This window comes from Rattus norvegicus, chromosome 8 (genome assembly GCF_036323735.1).
Source record: "Rattus norvegicus strain BN/NHsdMcwi chromosome 8, GRCr8, whole genome shotgun sequence".
In the NCBI taxonomy this organism is placed as follows: Eukaryota; Metazoa; Chordata; class Mammalia; order Rodentia; family Muridae; genus Rattus; species Rattus norvegicus.
In genome coordinates, this window is record NC_086026.1 from 112,647,577 (window position 1) to 112,667,878 (window position 20,302).

The 20,302-nt window shown below is 44.0% G+C and overlaps 1 protein-coding gene across 1 annotated transcript; it reads right to left on the bottom strand.

Annotated features, from left to right (window-relative positions):
• Window positions 1-13,948, bottom strand: Srprb (SRP receptor subunit beta). The gene is made up of 7 exons (NM_001013252.1): window positions 13,779-13,948; window positions 13,148-13,242; window positions 11,103-11,180; window positions 7,306-7,388; window positions 2,455-2,591; window positions 1,219-1,273; window positions 1-279 (listed from the first exon to the last, which is right to left on the bottom strand). Exons 1-7 carry the CDS (start codon window positions 13,924-13,926, stop codon window positions 66-68), a joined length of 810 nt encoding a protein of 269 aa, NP_001013270.1. The 5' UTR covers window positions 13,927-13,948; the 3' UTR covers window positions 1-65.
• Window positions 13,949-20,302: the final 6,354 nt, after the last annotated feature.

Below are 20,302 nucleotides of genomic sequence, written 5' to 3' on the forward strand. Positions count from 1 at the left end.
TACAAACAACGACACGGCCTCTTTATCAGTCTCACATGACCAAGGTTTGTGGTCAGCGATGCTCCTCAGGCGATCTTGGCCAGCCACTTCTCCAAGTCCTGGACGTCCGCAGAGCCAGCATCCCCTCGTCCACCCTTGGCACTACACTCCAGGAACTCCACTTTGAGGGGCAACTGGGAAAATTCAAATTCTTTGCCTTTCTTTCCCAGCTGAGCAGGTGCAGTACTGGAACTGTCCAGGGTGCTGGGAGCAGCAGACCGGGTGACTCGCAAGGTGTTACTGGGGGCAAAGGGACAAGTCAGAAGCACCAAGCCACAAATTCCTATCAGTTCCCAAATCTGTTGGCACCCATTAAAGACTGATGGGATAAACACCAGTCAGTACTGACACTGCTGGCTTGCCCTTTATATCCATGGATCATGGCTTCACACAGACAGGGGAGATGGGTCCAACCTGTCTTGTTAGCCAGACACCAGTGGGCTAGGAGACCCAGGTCACACCAGCTCTTTTAAGTCTATACCTACTAAGATCTCCTGAATGACAGCATTGAAAATAGTTTTAAATGTATGCTGTGGCTGGAGAGATGGCTCAGTGGTTAAGAGCACTGACTGCTCGTAGAGATCTTGGTTTCAATTCCCAGCAACCACATGGCTCATGAACATCTGTAATGGGATCCCATGTCCCCTTCTGGTGTCTAAAGAGAGTGATAATGTACTCACATATATACAATAAATAAAATCTTTTTAAAAAATGTATGCTGTATTATCAAACTCAGGGTCTTGAAACTTCAGGATGGGTAGATAGGAGCTTATTTTTTATTATGAGTCTCCTTAGATATGACACTCATACATCCACAGATTTTAAAGTCTCATCCGTCCTGTTTATCTGTAAGTAGGGAAACTTTCCCAAATGAAGTCACTTTACTGCCAGCGGCTGGTCCTATACAGCATGTAAGCAGCAAGCCTGCTGACCTCCTGCAAGGGACTACGCTTTATAAATACCACACCCAACTAAAACTACAAGCAGGGCATGGTGTCGCACACCTTTCCCACACTCATCGACATTTCAATAGCTATAAACATCCCATGTCTTTTATAATTCTATTAATTCTTCTAACTCATATTCCATACTACCCCAACTATGACTCTGATCGTCACTAGAACCGAAGCCATGCATGACTCAGCCCGTCAACTCCCACACAAGCGCACTCCCACTTACAGCTCCTTCTCCAGCTGCTGCTGAATTAACTTTGCTGATTTTGCCATTGCGATATCTGTGAAGAAAAAAGAGCATTATTCTAGTTTAAACCAGAACGTGTCTTCTCCCTGGACTTCTAGCACAGAAAGAAAATTCCTATTTATATGAAGAAGTTCACTCCCACATTCCTCTGTTAAAACACTTTATCACTATTTCTTTCTGTTAAAGTAAATGCTGTATTTGCAGGTTTTTGAAGAATGCTTTAAAACATAGAATACAACAAAATATTGTTTTAGTGCCAATGACCCTAAACTAAGTAAGCTTAAGTTTTCCACACCTTACACGCCCTTCAACACTTAACCTGTCTAGTCCATTTAAAGCAAGCATGCAGACACCATGACTGACATTAGATGAGAACTTTCAACATATAACACCATATCAACCCTTTTAAGAGAAACCTCCCACACGGCAATGAGCCCAAGCAGGCACAAGGCCCAAGCCAAATCAGTATTGACTGTCTTCCTCATACAAAACCAAAGAAGCTGGCTGGGGCTAGAGACGGCTCAGTGGTTACAGCACTGGCTTCTCTTCCAGAGGACCAGGTTCAAGTCCTAGCACCCACATGTCAACTCACAACTATCCCAGTGGATCCAAAGCCCTTTTCTAATCTTCTCAGGCACCAGGTATGCCTGAGGATCAGCACTACACACACACACACACACACACACACACACACACACACACACACACACTCTTTAAAATAAGATGCTAAGAGCCATACCACTCATCAGGTATTAGGATTTTTAAAAATCACTGCTGAAAAATGCTCCAGGCTCCTGAGAAAGGCAGGCGTGAAAGACCTATGTTACATGGCCTGGCCGCAGAGCCAACCCAAGTGTGAGCGCTGGGATAAGGGGGAACAGTGGTACGGCCTGTTTGGAAGGAGAGGCCCCACAATCCCCCAGAACCAACAGTACATGGCCTCACAAACTAACATTTGGTAAAGTAAGAGAATTTATGATCTTTAAAAAGCACTGTGTCATAAAAAAAGGCTGTAATATCAACACAGCCTGCAGCTGCGAGTCCTTGGGACAACCTGGTAAAAGACCAGGAAAGTAATAGAAACAGATTTTCAGATTAAACCCCTTAATTAATGTCTAACTACAGCTCCTCCCCCATGCTCAGCAATAACGACTGCAGGTGAAGAACTAGTTCCCAGCAGCAGTCCTCCGAGGATCAGCTGCACGCCAGAAGCACCTTGCTTATTGCAGGCTACTAAGAAGGCCGGTGTGTTCTTCAGAGCCATGCTGTCGATGAGGACCTGGTACAGAAACTCAGCCACATCTTTCACCTCCCGCTGGAACGTTGCACTGTCCACCACGAACACCACAGCCCTGCAGGGACGGTTAGAGGGAAGGACACATGAGTACACAACAGCAAGCAGGAGCCACACAGGATCCCTCCGTGGGACCTGACTTCAGATAACAGCAACGACACCCATCATGTACCAGAGTAACCTCAGACAACAGGTCCTAGGGGCCAGGTGGGGAGAATGTGCGATGGCTAACAGGGCCAGGGCAGCTGGACCAGACACCGCACACGAAACTTCTAACTCAAAGGCAGTCTAATGCAGGCTGCGGCCAGAAAATAATTTTAAAGAAATTAAAACACCTGGTCTCCACTGGCTACAACTATGGGGCATAATTGGACACTAACCCTTGGAATAGGAGCCCTAAACATAAGATTCTATAAGGATTTTCATCAAACCCTCATGGAGGGTGCTAACAAGTGGAAATAGCTGTGGGGTCGGCCTTCCATGTCCTACAGTGACAAAGACCTCCAACCTTATCAATGACACCTGTTCTCTTGGAGGAGGGGATCTGGATCAAAACATACATGAAAATATGCAATTATAAGAGACATTAATCAGTACTCCCAAAACTGGAGTTTAGAGCAATCTAAGCACATGTTTATGGGCTGGACATGTAGCTCAGTTAGCAGACTGCTTGCATAGTAAACACACCCTTTATCCCATCCCAGCCAGCATAAAAACAAGCAAAGTAATCCTGTAATCCGGCACTGAGGAGGTAGAAGCAGGAGATCAAACACTCAAGTTCATTTTTGGCTGAACAGTGAGTTCAAGGTCAGGCTGAGCTACATCAAATTCTACCTCCAAAAAACAAAAAAGTCATAATATATGTTTAAAATTATTTTAGAGGATAATACTAGAAGCAAATAAAAAGAAACAGGTAGACTTTTAAAGGGTATTTTTAAAAGAACACATTGTAAAATAGTAAATATATTAGCAACGCAGTGGAAACTAAGCAGAGGTTCTCTCAGCTGAAAAGGACACAGCAAACTCGGCCGCAGATCTGAGGGGCTAACGCACCACTCGAGAGAGAATCTGTTAGCTCAACTATCGAAGAGCTAGGGCGGAGAGAAGGGCCCATGCTGTGACAAGCCAGACAGCAGGCAGTGCCATTTTTTGCAATCACAGGGTTTGATGAATCAGGCCCAATGTCTATTCTAATCTTTCACTTGGGGATCTTATGCCTGCAGAGTGTCCATTTGCACCTTGTAGCGGTGAGGCACGGAGACCAGATGTCCCAGTTTCTTTGCAATTCCTTTCCACCCACATTAGACTACCTGTGAGTGGCATGCTTTGCACAGAGTGGTTGGTCCGGCTGCCCCCCAAGGCCTCTTAGCATGTAACAGATAACGCCCTTCTGTGTAGGGTGGTGAACTTGAATTCTGAACACCACAAGTCCAAAGACAGATGCCCCTTGGGAAATCTGTGCCCCTATGCTAGGAATGGCACTCTCGGTCAGAGCAGATGGGAAGACTCAGCAGTCTCCATGGGATCACTGGAAGAGCTGCTACCCCAGGACTTCACCAAGGACCACAGGAAAAAGAGAGGGCCAAATAAAGTAGCTTCAAGTGAAAGACAGCCAGCAACTGTCACTCATCCTCTAGAAACATTTCTAGCAGCTACACTGAGCAAAACGGAACCTGAAAGGAAGGAGCAGAATTTGGCAAAGAGCAAAGAAATCAGGTCCATTTAAGTAACCACTGGGTGTAAGAAAAAGTAGGGCCACCGGCAGTCACAGAGGTGTATAATGAAAATAACACAAGGGTCTGCAGAAGCTCAGAGCGCAGGTGCTTATCATGGTTCATGAAAAAGAAATGGGTCCTGATTAGATACTGTTTTTTTTTATTGTTTAAAACGGGGCAGGAATCCACAGGAAGAAAAATAATATACTTTTAAGTCAGTACATGGGAAAACAATCTTAGGTCACAGGAAGGATTTTCTTAAATGTCACACTGGGGCTCATGGAAAGAGTACTTGTTACTCTTGTAAAGGACCCAGGTTAGGTTCCCAGCATGCACATCAGACTGCTCACTACTGTTTGTAACTGCAGTCCAGGAGATCCAGCACCATGTTCTGGTTCTCTGGGTATCTGCCCATACAAGGTACACATAGGAACAGGTACATGCACCCAAATTTTAAAAATAAAAATGGCATATACCATAGTAAAAGTATTTTCAATTTAACAGTTTTATGACTGAAGTCTGTGCTATCTTAGTTTTATCTTTATATGCTGAATATTCTATTTATCAAAATACTTGGATAACAGTGTAATTTTACTACAACTCTAAAATTTTTCCAAGTGACAATGGAAAAAGAAAATAAAAGCTGTTCTTGATACACTTTGAATACAGAGCTTAGGCAGGTCTCAAAGTTGCCATCCCCCTGCCTCTCCTAAGTAGTGTATGCCACAGTGCCCAACAAGAGGGAAAAGAAGAACACCCAATTATGGCCAAATTTAGTAGGTCCAGGTATGTCTCAACGGTCTGAGGAATAAAAATCACATTCTCATCTATGACAGCTTGCTCAACGCCATCTACTATGGCAAGAAACAATGACAGAATCTAAGTCTAGACATGCTCCACAAAAGGGAGGGTCGAACGCCAGTCAAAAGAAACAGTAATACCTCAGGCACAGAACTGCCAATTAAACTATCAAAACATCATCTCCAAGATGCTTTCCAAATTCAGTTATCAAAATATGTCTTCACATCATTGAAATGTATCATACAAATTTACCTTACTTTTTAATCATTGTTAGAGAGCAAACATGAAGAAAGCATTTAAAACTACAGCATACAAATTTTAGGAAAGAATTTAAAAATCAATGACACGAGGACTTAACACTAAAAATAGTTCTTTCTTAAGGTATCATTTAGTGTAATTTAGGAACAGACATGCTGGGCGCCATGCGCCTCTAGCTAGCTTTTGGCTGGGTTATACAAGGGAGATAACAAGGAAGGTCTCTATACCCTGGATCCTGTGAAGTGGACTGCTCCAAACCCACCAGTGGAAAAACACCCAGCAAACTATAGGCTACAAAGCTGCTTGCAAGAGCATGCCATTACAGTAGGGTGAGGAGATCTCATTGTTCCAGCCACGTGGTGAGGTGGCACTCTACTCTGCTGGACTTGTGATCCACAGACTGGTCAGCCTCTGGTCCAGACCCGGGACTTCAGACCTACACTTCCAGAGTACAACTACAGTTGGTACGGCACAGGACTCAAGCCAGGCCTCTCTAGCTGGCCTTTTTGAAGATAACCAGTTGCATGGTATCCATGCAAACAAGTAACAGTTATGTCAAAGAACTCCAGCTAGCATGCTTGAGGAACAGGCTTAAGAATCTATGATGAGAGCCAGGCATTGTAGGGCACTCTCATTACCAGAACACAGGAGGCAGGAGGCAGCAGCAGGCAGATCTCTGAGTTGGAGGCTAGCCTGATCTATTGAGGGAATTTCAGGACAGCCAGGACCACAAAGAGAAACCCTGTCTCAAACCCTGACCCTCAAAAAGAATCTACTATGAGAGAAATGTTTCGTTCTTTAAAACAAAGCAAAGTAAACCATAAACCCCTTTGTCCTGTTACCATCAGGAATTCTGAATGTTAGATCCGTCCCCTAGGGTCAAAGGGTATAATTCTGGGTAGAAGAACAGGTCAGAAATCAAGTGCTGGCAGGCTTTCCATTTTTATTTTACATGAGCTCCAATACAAACATGGACACAGAGCTCCATGGAGCCAAATCTTTCTTTGGGCAACTCCTAGCAGCTCAACTTCAAGACAATTAGAAATAAACCTCATATTTTTTGGACAATGCTAGCATTTATAGCATTTCTATGCTAAAACACAAACAAAAAAAAAACATACACAAGTGAATTTCCTATTGATGACAAAAAGGGTTAGGGAGAAGGACGAAAAGAAGGTAAGAGGAAAGAAAGACTTGCTAGATTTGGTGACACATACCCATAATCCCAGCAAATTCAGGTCATCCTTGTTTGGCTATGTAGCAAGTTCAAGGTCAGCCTGCAGTAAGTGAGACATTATCTCAAAAAGCCAAAGCCAAGCAGGCAGACAGAAAGGAAAAGCAACTTAATTTATATAAGCCAGGAGGCTGCAGCAGAAAAAGCTTTCAGTTCAGGGCCAGCCTGGGCTACATGGGCTAGAGAGATTCTGCCACCTTATCAAAACAAAAGAAAACCAAAAAGAATATTAATGTTTTGAGTTTAGTATCTTCCAGGATCCATCCTAGCCTTAAAAATTCCCTTTTCAGATTCTAATAGCCTTAACATGTCTTTACACCTGTCTTCAGAGTTAGGGGTGAGAGAGATGGCTCAACAGTTCAGAGTATGTTCTGCTCTTGCACAGGAACTGAGGTCAGTTTCCAACACCCATGTTGGGAAATTCACAACAGACCATAACCCCAGCTCCCTCCCTCCTCTGGCCTACACATGTACCTGCACACAAGTGCACATACCCTGTGCCCCATATACATATAGTTTAAGGTAACACAAAGTTTTAAAAAGGTGTCTTCAGGGTTACCATGAAGTTTAGTCGTGCTAATGGAGTATTACTCCCTGAGCAATCTGGGAAAGCGATCCTTAAGCAGGCTCCCAAGTCTTCAGAGCCCTAGTACCCCAGAGATGGCCACTCCAATGTGCATCCCAAAATACCACAGCGCCTTAGCAGAGGAAACGGTATGAGTGGATGACATACCCAGTGCAGGCTTGAACAGACCCCGACTTACCTGGCTGAAGACTTAAAGCGATCTAAGAACTGAAGCCTCAAGCTCTCGTGCCCGGGGAGGTCAATCAAAGTCAGGCTGTTACCCTGAGGACAGCAAGAGCAACATCAAATCACCAATCGGTCCAGTTCCAGGTTCACAGACAGGTCTTCACCGTCAGATCAGTACACTGGAGCCGAGCTAATGAATGCAGCAAATGTTTACTTTAGACAGCAGGTCAGATGGGTGTCTGTGGAGGACGTCCTAACAGTAAACACTGATGAAGGGTAGAGGCTCGCCTCGGATACATGAGGCGCAGAAAAACAGCTGGTTTTGTTTTTGTTTTTTTAAATAGTGGCTGGGGGAAAGTTGGTAAAAAGATGTAGGTTTTATCTCCAAAAACCTATATTAAAAAAAAAAAATTTCCAGTGTGGACCCACTTTTCACCCCAGTACCAGGGAAACAGAGACTGGCAGATTCCTGAAGCTATCTGGTCAGCCAGCCTAACCTACTTTGTGAGCTGCAGGACAGTGAGACCCTGTCTCAAAAACCAGTGTGCACCCTGAGGAACAGCACACCCAACCCTGACCTCTGGCCTTCACATGTATGCGCACACACACACCCCCACGTGCACACAAACTAAATAAAGCAATGGCCGAAGCTCCGGCAGTGAAGCAGTAAGCATGGTTCCTGAAGTGAGTTATAAGGGATAAAGCACTGCGAAATTAAGGAAGATGCAGAACATTACAGTGTCAACAAACGGGGGTTGGTTGGTTGGTTGGGTTTTCAAGACAGGGTTTCTTCACGCAGCCCTGGCCGTCCTGGATTCACTTTATAGACTAGGCTGGCTTGGAACTCAGAGATTCCCCTTCCTCTGCCTCCCAAGTTCTGGGATCAAAGGTGTGCACCATCATGCCCAGCAATAAACATTTCTAAGAGAATGGTAACACTTTACTATCTGAAGGAATCACAGAAGCACGGTCTATTCAAGGCTTAGGAAATGCACCAATGTGAGTGTAAGCAGGCCACACGAAAACTAGTTCATATTCACAAATAATGTGAAGTGATAGTACGTACTACAATTAATGCGGTTCTCTTCTTACGGAAACATCCATAATTTCTACTTTTGGTCTTAAGTATTTCTTAAATGTATATTAGATACACCATCTATCTGTTCCAACTTTCCAGTTCCTCTTCCCCTACTGGGCAAACGCACTATACACTGTAATAGGTGCTAGTTACCATCCCAGGACCTCACTAAACGAATGCTATTACAGAGACAGCAAGACCATTGGGAGTGGTATGGTACATGCATCAGAACCACCCATCATTTTTCACAATGACCTCGTCCTCAACCAACCATGACCATGACCTGCAAAAAGAAGTCAGTACCACATAGACTGCACACAACCCTCTAGACTCATTATGCCCTTTTGGATAGCCTGTGCAGACCCTCCCCAACAAATTATCTAACACACACACACACACCACACACACACGCACGCACGCACGCACGCGCATGCGTGTGCATGTGCATGTGTGTGTATGTATATAATATATGAGGAATTTATTATATATTATATTTATATGGATTCATTTTATCAGCTCTGTTCCTTTAGAGAACCTTAATACAACATCTCTCCAGCCTCCCAATCAATCTGCAAACGAACCCCATATAATTAGTTGTTCATTATTCCTGTTCACACTAAGGCTTCAAGATCTGGCGTGTAGTGACATGGAACAGGTCCCCTGATTGGATGGCTCACAGTGAGTACTGAACAGTCACACAGGGCAGTAGCTGTAACACAGACACAGCAGTACACCCTGAAATATTCTACTTTAGAAATCTGGAGCTCAGGAGCAGTGAGATAGCTCAGCGGGGAAAAGTATTTGCCATTCAGCCTGAGGATCGAAGTTTGATCCTTGGAACACACATGACAGAAGGACAGAAGTGAGTCCCTCAAGCTGTCCTCTGACATAGTTAAGCTATGTCAGAGGACACTCCAAACACACATAACTTAAAAAAGTCTGGGGGTATAGCTCAGTGCTTGACACGCCTGACATGTACGATGCCCTTGGATCTCCAGCACCACAACCCTCAAGAGACCAGATACCAAGGATCCACCAAATTAGTCATTCTTCAAATGTAAAATTTCAATATCAAAAGACTCGGAAGTTTGAAAGGGTGTAGGGGGTGGATGGAATGTTGCAACCAATCTCTAAAATACCAACAATGGGAGGCCAGAGTAAGGGGACTCTGGGCTACAAGGCAGCTTAGACTATAGAGGAAGACCTTAACCAGGTATGGTGCTTAGCCATCCTGACGCAGGTATGGTAATCACCTTCAATTCCAACACTTGGGAGGCAAAGAAAGGTGAATCTCTGAGTTCAAGGCCAACCTGATCCACACAGTGAGACCCTGTCTGAAAACAAACAAGTTAGATGGCTGGTCCTTTTATTTGCTGACAATGATTAATTCTGAAGGCACCAGAAAGGGGAAGAACAGGGTCTCTAAAATCAAAACTTTAGTTCACACCGCTACCTATCCTTCCATCCCTAATCAGCCACTGAGCCCTCACTCACCAAAGCTCGGGTGTCATGGTAATCATCTTGGCAGTTACACAGGTATACACAGGTATTCAACAAGCCATTCTTCTGGTTCTTCATGGGTATGTTTGAAATATGTGATATAGTGGCATTAAGACATCCATCATGTGGTGTCACAGAAGCCAGAAATCTCAAATCAGACCAATGACTCACTACAATGAACATTTCCAAGTGAAATGTGTAGACAGAGAGATACACTGTGAGACACACTGTGACGCACTACAGCTCCCACGACATGCTTTGGGGTTTTTGTTTGTTTGTTTGTTTGTTGTGTGTTTTTTATTTTGGACAAAGGTAAAGGTGGATATGAGGGGACTGGAAGACAAGTGGAATTGGGGTGCATGATGTGAAAGTCACAAAGAACCAATAAAAAGTTTTTACAAATCTAACCATGGGACAGCTTCCAAAGAAGTCTGGCTAGTGGGGACAGAAAAGGACAACTACTTTTAACCAAATGATTGTCTACAAGTCTGCCTGCTTACACCAGAAAAAGACCTAGTACCCACTGAGATTCATACTACAGCTGGACAGACAGAACCTAGAAAGAATAAAATGTCTTGTAACCATGTACGTAAGTTAAAAGGATGGGTGGACAGAACTAAACCTGCTGCCTACATTGCCAAGGACAGATCTGTTATGCAGAGTATTTTCTTCATAAAAGTAAGCTACGGGGGCTGGGGATTTAGCTCAGTGGTAGAGCGCTTGCCTAGCAGCACAAGGTCCTGGGTTCAGTCCCCAGCTCCGAAAAAAAAGAAAAGGAAAAAAAGAAAAATAAAAGTAAGCTACAAAAGATACCCACATCTTCAGACTACTCCATCCAAGACACAGTGCCCCAGAAAGCTTTGTCAACTTAACAGTTTACAGCCATGTAAGAGAAACCTCAACAGAAGTGCCTCCATCAGACTGGGCTGTGCGCATGTCTCTGGGGTCACTTTCGTGAGTCCAAAGTGGGAGGTACCATGTTTAGGCAGGTGGTCTGGGTCTATGAGGAAATCTAGCTAAGTAAACTGAGGAGAGAGCGAGCAAGCAGCATTTCTGATGCCTCTGAGGCCAGGACCCTGCCCTGATTTCCCTTAATAATGAATTATGTCCTGGGAGTGTAAACAGATTAAATCCATCCCTCCCCAAGATGCTTCTCGTCAACAACGGACATGACAGTAGATCTCAGTAAGGAAGAGTGTCAGATTCTAGAACATTCCACAGATACCTCTTACCCTGTTGTTGTTGACTTTGTATATAGCAGAACTATCGGTAATAGAAGTCTGTGTGTCTCTGTATTGGCCTGTTAGCAACTGTAAAAAAAAAGAAAAAAAAAAATGACAGTTGAGCTCAGGGTAAGCACATTACAACAACACCAAATTCAATTTAAAAAATAACATTTTAATTCTATCGAGAGTAAGGTCAAATGAATGAACACTACTTGAAACAGCTGAAAAGGATCGTGCTGACTTATTTTTAACTTGTAGAATATGATTACAAACTTTATTCCTCCTTTCTGCAGTGCTAGTGAACAGACCCAAAAGTGGCACCCTGGGCCCAACATTTTTTTTTTTTTTTAAACAACAGCAAGGGGCCAAGTTACTAGCCTGTAAAGATTTTAACCACCAAAACCAACTCAAGGCCTCGGGAGATGTTTCAGTGGAAAAAAAAAAAAAAACTTCCCGTGCAACCTTGATGACCCGGGTTCAGGCCACTCTGAACCTGCAAAAAAACAGATCTAGTAGTGCACATATTCACTCACGTATGGGGAGAATGGGAGGGAGGCAGGACAATGTCCAGAAAGTCATACTAGCTGGTCTGACACAGCAACGAGAGGAGACCAACACTTGTGGTCCTCTGACCTCCACAGATGTGCCAGGTCACACACATGAACGAGCACACACACAGTTACTATTATTATTATATCCTCCAAAGGAAGAGTAGAAAGTCTTCATAGTAAAACATGTGCAGTTAAAAAACACTGGCTACATAAAAACTAAGTATTAGTGAAGGGAAGTCTTACTAGCTTAAGCTGTCAGAGGATAATTTCTGTCATGATTATGATAACACTGTATTGCTCAGAACTGGCCATGCTGGGACGTTTTTTATGTCACAGAGATCAGCAAAAGTTATTGGGCTTCCTTCATTCTTTTATTGATTGTTTAAAGGAAGAGTAATAAAGCTAGCTACACCTAAAAATGTATGTCTGTAACCATTACATTCTGACTAGCCCAGGAAACCGATAATGCGTTTTTTAACAAGTGTATGTGTGTATATACCGAAGGCTGACGTTGGGAGTCCTTCCTCAATCTCTCTCCACCTCATTCATTCATTCATTCATTCACTCATTCATTCATTCATCTATCTTTGGCTTTTTGACACAGGGTTTCTCTGTGGAGCCCTGGCTGTCCTGGAACTCATTCTATAGACCAGGCTGGCCTGGAACTTTTAGAGATCCACCTGCCTCTGCCTCTGCCTCTGCCTCCCAAGTGCTGGCTTTAAAGGTATGGACCACCCCCACCCAGTCATCTACCTTATTTTGTGAGGCTGTGGCCTCTCATTGAACCTGGAGCTCACCAACTAGCAAGGGTGGTAAGCCAAGGAATTCCAGAGATCCACCAATTCTCTCCCTCCTTAGCACTAGGCCTGACTTTCTTTTTCTTTTTTCTTTTCTGTTCTTTTCGGAGCTGGGGACCAAACCCAGGGCCTTGCGCCTGTTAGGGAAGCGCTCTACCACTGAGCTAAATCCCCAACCTTAGGCCTGACTTTCATGTAAGTTCCAGGGATCCAAACTCAGCAAGAAAACAGACTGAGTCACCTCCCCATCCCCAGACCACATACATTCTAACAGCATTGCGTGTGTGTGTGTGTGTGTGTGTGTGTGTGTGTGTGTGTGTGCGCGCGCGTGTATGCTCACAGATTTTCTTAGTCTTTTTGTACTCCCAACTAAGTCAAGAATTAACTCCCGGGGCCAGAGAGTTAAGAAAACACACTGCCCTTGCAAGGGACCTGAATTCAATTCCCCGCTCCCACATCAGGCAGCTTTTAACTCCAACTCTACAAAACCTTGCACATCTGGCCTCTACAGGGACAGGCACTTGTGTGCACCCACCCCTACACATACATATAATTAAAAAGAGAAAAAAACTTATTTTTAAAAACATGTCCCAAACTTGCCAACAGTTTCCAGTACCAAACAAACTGCAAGATGACAGGAATACAGTAATGCTGTAACAATCCCTATTAAGTCTAACCGAGGTGTAAATCAACGCATTATTACCCTGACGAACAGCAATGTTTTCCCAGAGTCGCAGAGACCAACAAAGAGGACAGCTCTCTGACTGCTCTTTCGGCTCCAAATGAACTTCCAGAACACTGCGGAGAAGAGAAAGGCAGCCTTCATTTTTCAAAAGACATTAAAAGGCATTTATGACAAAAACGCGTTCATTTGGACCACTTTCATTGTCATGCCGATTAGAGTCAGTTTGGTTAGGAACCCACTGAGCGCCAGCCACTACCGACTGTAAACTTTTCCACGTCTATTTCCCTCACCCCAAATGTGGAGACTTCAAGTATACACAGAACGATGGATCTGAGAAAAATCAGTGGCTTGCTAAATTTGATTGATGGATTTCTACTCTACCTTAGTACCTGAGTAGCCCAGAGCCAAGCTCAGACACAAGTGGCTCAAAGTTGGAGCGATGGCGGCCGCAGCACGCTGCACTCAAGCCCACAGGGGGCGCCTCAGGTAAGTACTCCTGTCCCAAGAACTAGGTCAGTTCAGCGTCCCCTTTCGACCCTGCTCGGGTCTGGAAGACCGGTAGAAGGAGAGGAGAACCCAGCCGTCTGCCTCCCCGGCCTGCGGCGCCGAGCCACCCCGCCGCCCTCGCAGCGAACGCCGGCCGCCTCACCCAGCGTCAGCAGCACCGCCAGTACCGCCACCGCCACGGACAGCAGCGTCGGATCCCTCTGCTGCAGCTCCTGTCGCAAGGAGTCGAGGTAAGGCTGGAAGGCGCCCCCGGCACCATCCCCAACACGCCGGGTGTTCGCGGAAGCCATGAAGGAGGTCCGTGGTCTTCCCGGGTCTCCAAAGATACGTGGCCCTAGGCTCCACGCCGCGGCGGGGCGCTGAGCATCACGGGAGTTGTAGTTCTTTGGGGTTATCACGGCTACGAGCCATGGGGAGCGCCAAGTGCCTGATGGGAGTTGGAGTTTTTTGGTTTCTACGACCCTAGTTAGCCAGTGTATTCATACCATCATGCTTTGAGACATGTATGATGTATTGACTCAGGCTATGTGGAGGTTTTCCCTTGCATTTTAATTTTTATCTTTGGAAATCTCATACTTTGAGCAAAATTAATGGCCGCGAAACTTCAATTGAGGATTTCTACTCTGCCGTTACATGGGATGAAATTTATGAGACATTTTACCACAGTATAATGGGACCAGAGACACGGAGAATCCACAAAGTCATGTGGAGTCCTTTATGAGATCAGAGAAAAATAGCTAGAGATGGAACTGAATCTTGGAGCTAACCTGTGCGGTTAACCTATGCCGGTAAGTTAAGAAAAAAGAAAAAGATTGACTGAAGAGAAGCATAAATAAAAGCCAGTGACATGTGGGAAACAAAGTAATTCTGTGTCCTGCATTGACACGCCCAGCACGGAAAAATCAAATGACTGCCTTTTAAAAAGCAATCAGGAAAATCAGTGCTCAGGAGGATGTGGGGTGGGGTGGGGGGGTGTCGGCAATCGATTAATCATTCCCACCCAAAGGAAGCAGACCCTACTCAACCAGGTAGGCCATTCCGGAGGCCTGGAGTAGACAACATTTTTTCAGTTTCTCAAGAGGGCTTATTTATAAAAGATTTTTTCTTTTTTTTTTTTTTTTTTTTTTTTTTTTTTCCGGAGCTGGGGACCGAACCCAGGGCCTTGCGCTTACTAGGCAAGCGCTCTACCACTGAGCTAAATCCCCAACCCCTATAAAAGATTTTCATTGCAACTCTTTTACTTAAAGTTTCGGCAGGTAATTGAAAACATTAAGAAATGTGGGCTCCAATTTAAAAACATCTCTGCCCCTCAGAAGTGGCCAAGCCTAGAGGGAGAGCCAATTGCAATCTCTGTCATTAAGTAGCGGTCATTGTTTTAGAGTATTTAAAGAACAGGTCTGACTGGAAGATGACGTGGAAAGTCAAAGACTGAACAACTTTGTTACAATGTCACGTTGCCACATAAAACTCCAATTCCTGCAGGCACCAGGAATGGAGGAGATGGGACTCTCCCTTTCTCTCTAGTGTGGCAGTGAGTGATTGGGCAGGACATGAAACAGAGATGTTAAAGTTTGAGTTTGGAAGGTTCCCAAGGTGATTTAGATTTCCATACATCCTCAAAAAGCAGACTGCAGGTGAGCAAAAACCTAGACCACCCATTTGTCCTTATCATCACCAGATTCTGAGTCCCTGGTCACAAGCCACCTAAAAGAATGATTAGTTTGTCCATTTAAGGTAAGACAGCAGAAAATCAGCTGGAAAAGTTTATAGGAATCAGACCTGGAGGGGTTCAAGCTGAAGGTGGATAATTGGCAGATCTATGGAGAGCTATGACTTGAGAGAGAAAAGGCTGAGGCTGGGGGATCAATGAGAGTCTATTGTAGCATTAAGGCAAAGATACTTGGAGTCTAACACAGGATAAAAGTGTGAAATAGGGGGCTGCAGAGAGGGCTCAGCGGTTAAGAGCACTGACTACTCTTCCAGAGGTCCTGAGTTCAAATCCCAGCAACCACATGGTGGCTCACAACCATCTGTAATGGGATCCAATGCCCTCTTCTAGTGTGTCTGAAGACAACTATAGTGTACTCAGATAAATAAGATAAACAAACACTAATAGTGTGAAATAGAGGGTACAAATTTCTGAGATTAAAATTAAAGTTAAAATACATAGGTTGTAATGGCTATAAAATATATAAATGAAGGTATCTTTTTTTTTTAAAGATTTATTCATTTATTATATATAAGTACACTTTAGCTGTCTTCAGATACACCAGAAGAGGGCATCGGATCTCTTTACAGACGGTTGTGAGCCACCATGTGGTTGCTGGGAATTGAACTCAGGACCTCTGGAAGAGCAGTCAGTGCTCTTAACCACTGAGCCATCTCTCCAGTCCTAAATGAAGGTATCTTAAATAAAGGAGAATAGGTAAGCCTGTCTCCTAAAACCAAGCAACCAAGCATTCAAATACACGAGGGTTGGAGAGATGGTTTAGTAGTTAAGAGCACTGACTGCTCTTCCAGAGGTCCTGAGTTCAAATCCCAGCAACCACATGGTGGCTTACAACCGTCTGTAATGGGATCCGACAACCCTCTTCTGTCTGGTGTATCTGAAGACACAAAGCATATATATATATATATATATATATACATATATACATATATACATATATACATATATACATATATACATATATACATATATACATATATATACACATACATATATACATATATATACACATATACATATATATATACATACATATATATTAAATTTTAAAAAATCTTTAAAAAATATATATGAGCCTATGGAGATGTTCTCATTCAAACCACAACACAGCCTAACCTACTTAGTAAATTCCTGGGCTACATAGTGTGAGATTTTGTATCATCCTTCCTTAAAAAAAAAGTTGTTTAAATATTATTAGATGAAAGACTATCGGCATCGTAGGGTGGAAAAAAGTCGTGTACCTGTATGTGCACCAACACATACACACACAAAATAAAAATAAATGTTTAAAAAATGACTTGAAGAGACATTTTTCTACACATGGCAAATTAGTCAGTAGGAATTATGAAATGTGCTCAATACCTTTAGACATTAAGAAAACTAAAATCAAAACCACTATGAGATACTACCTTATACCCATTAGGATAGCTACTATTAAAAGGTCAAAATAGAGCTGGAGAGATGGCTCAGCGGTTAAGAGCACTGACTGCTCTTCCAAAGGATCTGAGTTCAATTCCCAACAGCCACATGGTGGCTCACAACCATATCTGTTATGGGATCTGATGCCCCCTTCTGGTGTGTCTGAAGACAGCTACAGTGTACTCATATACATGGAATAAATAAATACATCTTTTTTAAAAAGGTCAAAATATACCAAGCAGTGGTGAGAGAAAAGGGAAATCTGATACACTGTTGATGGGAATGTAGCTTAACACAGACATTATGGAAGACAGTATAAAGGTTTCTTAATTTAAAAAGGAACAACTGAGCCAGGTGTGGTAATGAACACTGTAATCCTACCCTTGGGAGATGAAGGCAGAAGGATCAGAAGTTCAAGGTCATCATTAGCTGCGCAGCAAGTTTGAGATCAGCTTGGATAACATGAGAACCTGTCTTAAAACAGGCACGCACGCACGCACGCACGCACGCACGCACGCACGTACAGGCCATTTGTGGGTTTAAGAACTTAAAGAGGTCAGAAGAGGCATTGGATTCCCTGGAGATTGAATTACGGAGTTATTTTTAAATATTTTGTTTTAATTATGCACGTATGTGTAGGTGTGGGTGTCTGGGTGTGAGTTTGGACATGTGAGTGTGAGGGCTGTGCTCTCTCATGTGAGTGCCGAGGTTTGTAAATACTCTCCGATACTAAGCCCTTTCTCTGGCCCCTCTTCAGGTTTTTGTTAGAAAGGTATAACTTAATTATTTTTCCATATCTTATTTTAATTATATGTATGTATAGGCGTATGTGTCTGGGTGAGTTTGAGCATGTGAGTGCTGTACCTAGAGAGTCCAGAAGAAGGTGTTGGATCCCCTGGAGCTTGAGTTACAGGTGGTTGCAAGCTGCCTAGTGTAGGTGCTGGGAACTGAATCCACATTCTCTAAAAGAGCAGCATATGCTCACCATTACTGCCATTTCTCTAAACTCTCTCCCCCTCCCCCTCCTCCTCCCCGTCCCCCCCCCCCCTCCACATGTGATAGTTTGATTGAGAATGGCCCTCACGGGCTCATATATTTAAATGGTTGGTTTCCAGGTTGGGTGAACTGTTTGGGAAGGATTAGTAGGTGTGGCTCTGTTGGAGGAGGTGTGTCACTTGGGGGCAGACTTAGAGATTTCAAGAGACTTGTGCCATTCCCAGTGTTGTGTGTTCTCTCTCTCTCTCTCTCTCTCTCTCTCTCTCTCTCTCTCTCTCTCTCTCTCTCATCCTGCCTCACAAATGCAGACGTGGAAGTTAGCTCAAAGCTGTTCCTATGGCTATGACTTGGAACTCTAACCCTCTGAAAACACAAGCCAAATTAAACACGTTCACTTATAAGTTACCTTGGTCCTGGCGTTTTATCACAGCAAGGAAGCTGATCGTTGGTAATAACTTTTTCTTCACATTGTTTGAAAGTTTGTCTCTGTATTTTCAATTGCTAATTCTGTCTGGCAGAAAGCTAAATGCTTGTAGGATTCTGGTGTTGTCATTTCGAAGGACCATCTCGGCCTTTATATTTGTAAACAGCTTCCGGGCCTGCTCAAATACTTGAAGGTCAGACAGCCCTCTATGCCTGAGACTATCTAAAAGTTGTATCTCACTGCTGATTGGTTATCATAAAGATTTGACAGCCAATAGCTGAGCAGGAAGTGGAGGGCTGAACTTGTAGGCAGAGAGAGGGACTCTGGGAGAAGAGTCAGACAAGGGGAAATTCAGAGAACTTACTGGGAGGGAACAGACTCAAACCAGAGTGGAACAGAAAGGTTAGAGCTAGACACATGGTGAGTCATAGGCTAGAATGCTCAGGTTAAGAAGTTTAGAGTAGCTGGAAGACTGTCCAAGCAAAAGGACTAAACTTTAAGCTTTATTAAAAGTCTGTGTCATTATACCGTTGGTGGGTCGTAGAAAGTCCTGCTATAGATGATCCTCTTAGCTCATTGCCTTGGTTTAGTTTGTGACATGGAGGATCAAACTCGGAGCAAGTAATCTCTCACTGAGCTACAACTGCAGCCCCTGTCTTTGATTTGTTGGGTTTCTGACTTCTGTAAAACTCTTAAGCTATAGATCCACAGTTGGAAGTAAAGGGACAATATAAACCCCATTTGTCCCCATTTAGGGATCCCATTTGTCTCTATTTTGAGGACCAGGCCTGATTTAAAAAAAAAAAAAGGTCACAAGGCACCAGGCTTCAGGAATAGATCGTAAGTCCCAGAAACTAGATCACAAGACACCAGCTCCAGGGACAGACCTTAAAATCCAGAAGGAGAGCATAAGCCCCTCCCAAAGAACAGCCTGGGGATAACCACAAAAATGGGGAAATACCTTATCTCAGAGTGGGCCATCTGTGCTGGACAGCCCTATTTCATCCCATGATTGAATGCTCTTGACATAGGTATGCAGACCACTGATCACCTGTGACCCCCAGCACCCATCAATGAAATTTTAGATTACTTCATCCTTCTAGAGAGTTCCCCCGGTTCCCTAGAAGAAGGCCTGTGTGCCTTTATCTAGGGTTGCTAGATGAATGGTTGACCCCCGCATGCTGGTTGTTTCACTATCTGAGTCTGGGGTCTTCCTTTGGTGGTTTTTAAACCCTTACAGAAGGAGGCATAGAAGGAGGATGCTGGAAACTTGGGCCACAACTATGAATATGAATGCCCAGAAATTGTTCACATTGCTAGGAGAGAGTCTGAAAAGAGAGGGGAACACTGGGTATAAAGAAGATACCTGGGGCTGGGGATTTAGCTCAGTGGTAGAGCGCTTGCCTAGGAAGCACAAGGCCCTGGGTTCGGTCCCCAGCTCCGAAAAAAAGAACCAAAAAAAAAAAAAAAAAAAAAAAAGAAGAAGAAGAAGAAGATACCCAGCTACCCAGATTAGTAGGATAAGCACACAGTTCAGATCACGTGTGAATAGAGAGAGGTGGGAATCGAAGAGAATGAATGACCCTGTCAGAGAGGGAAAACATTCCAAGAAAGGGAGCGTATGGAGTGCAGGAAACAGGCTTAAGAATAAAGAATTAAGCTGGTTTAAGAGTTGGCGGGTGGCAGTGACTTCTGTCAGGGTAAGACAGGTAAAGCAGATGACTAGTCTCTGTGTGTTCAGCCAACTTCTTATTACAATACATGGACAGGAGGGTACGCAGAACCTGTAACTTCCAGGAAAGTGGTCTGAGAAGGGGAGGGGCCGGGGCAGAAATGAGACAGGAACAGGGCCCCAATTATCCCTGGGCGCTGGGCAGACTTAAAATCACTGACAGTGTTCATGCTGAGCTCTTGGGCCATTCTTATATAAAGCACTCTTTTTAATGCTCGTTCCGTACAAATAAGCTAAGGTCTTGGGGGATGGAACTTTTTGATTTCCTAGCATGGGCCCTTACGGACTTAGTTGTCTGTTAGCTGACAGCAAAGCTAAGGGCCTGAATACCGCTGCCTACAGAAGGACTGTAACACTAGAGGGCGC

Excerpts from the sequence above, each read along its gene's own strand:
- Srprb (NM_001013252.1), bottom strand. The coding sequence starts at position 13,926 with ATGGCTTCCGCGAACACCCGGCGTGTTGGGGATGGTGCCGGGGGCGCC. Across the intron at positions 1,274-2,454 it reads AGTAGCCTGCAATAAGCAAG|ATATCGCAATGGCAAAATCA; the intron begins GTGCTTCTGGCG and ends TTTTCTTCACAG. Across the intron at positions 280-1,218 it reads CAGCAGCTGGAGAAGGAGCT|TAACACCTTGCGAGTCACCC; the intron begins GTAAGTGGGAGT and ends CTTTGCCCCCAG.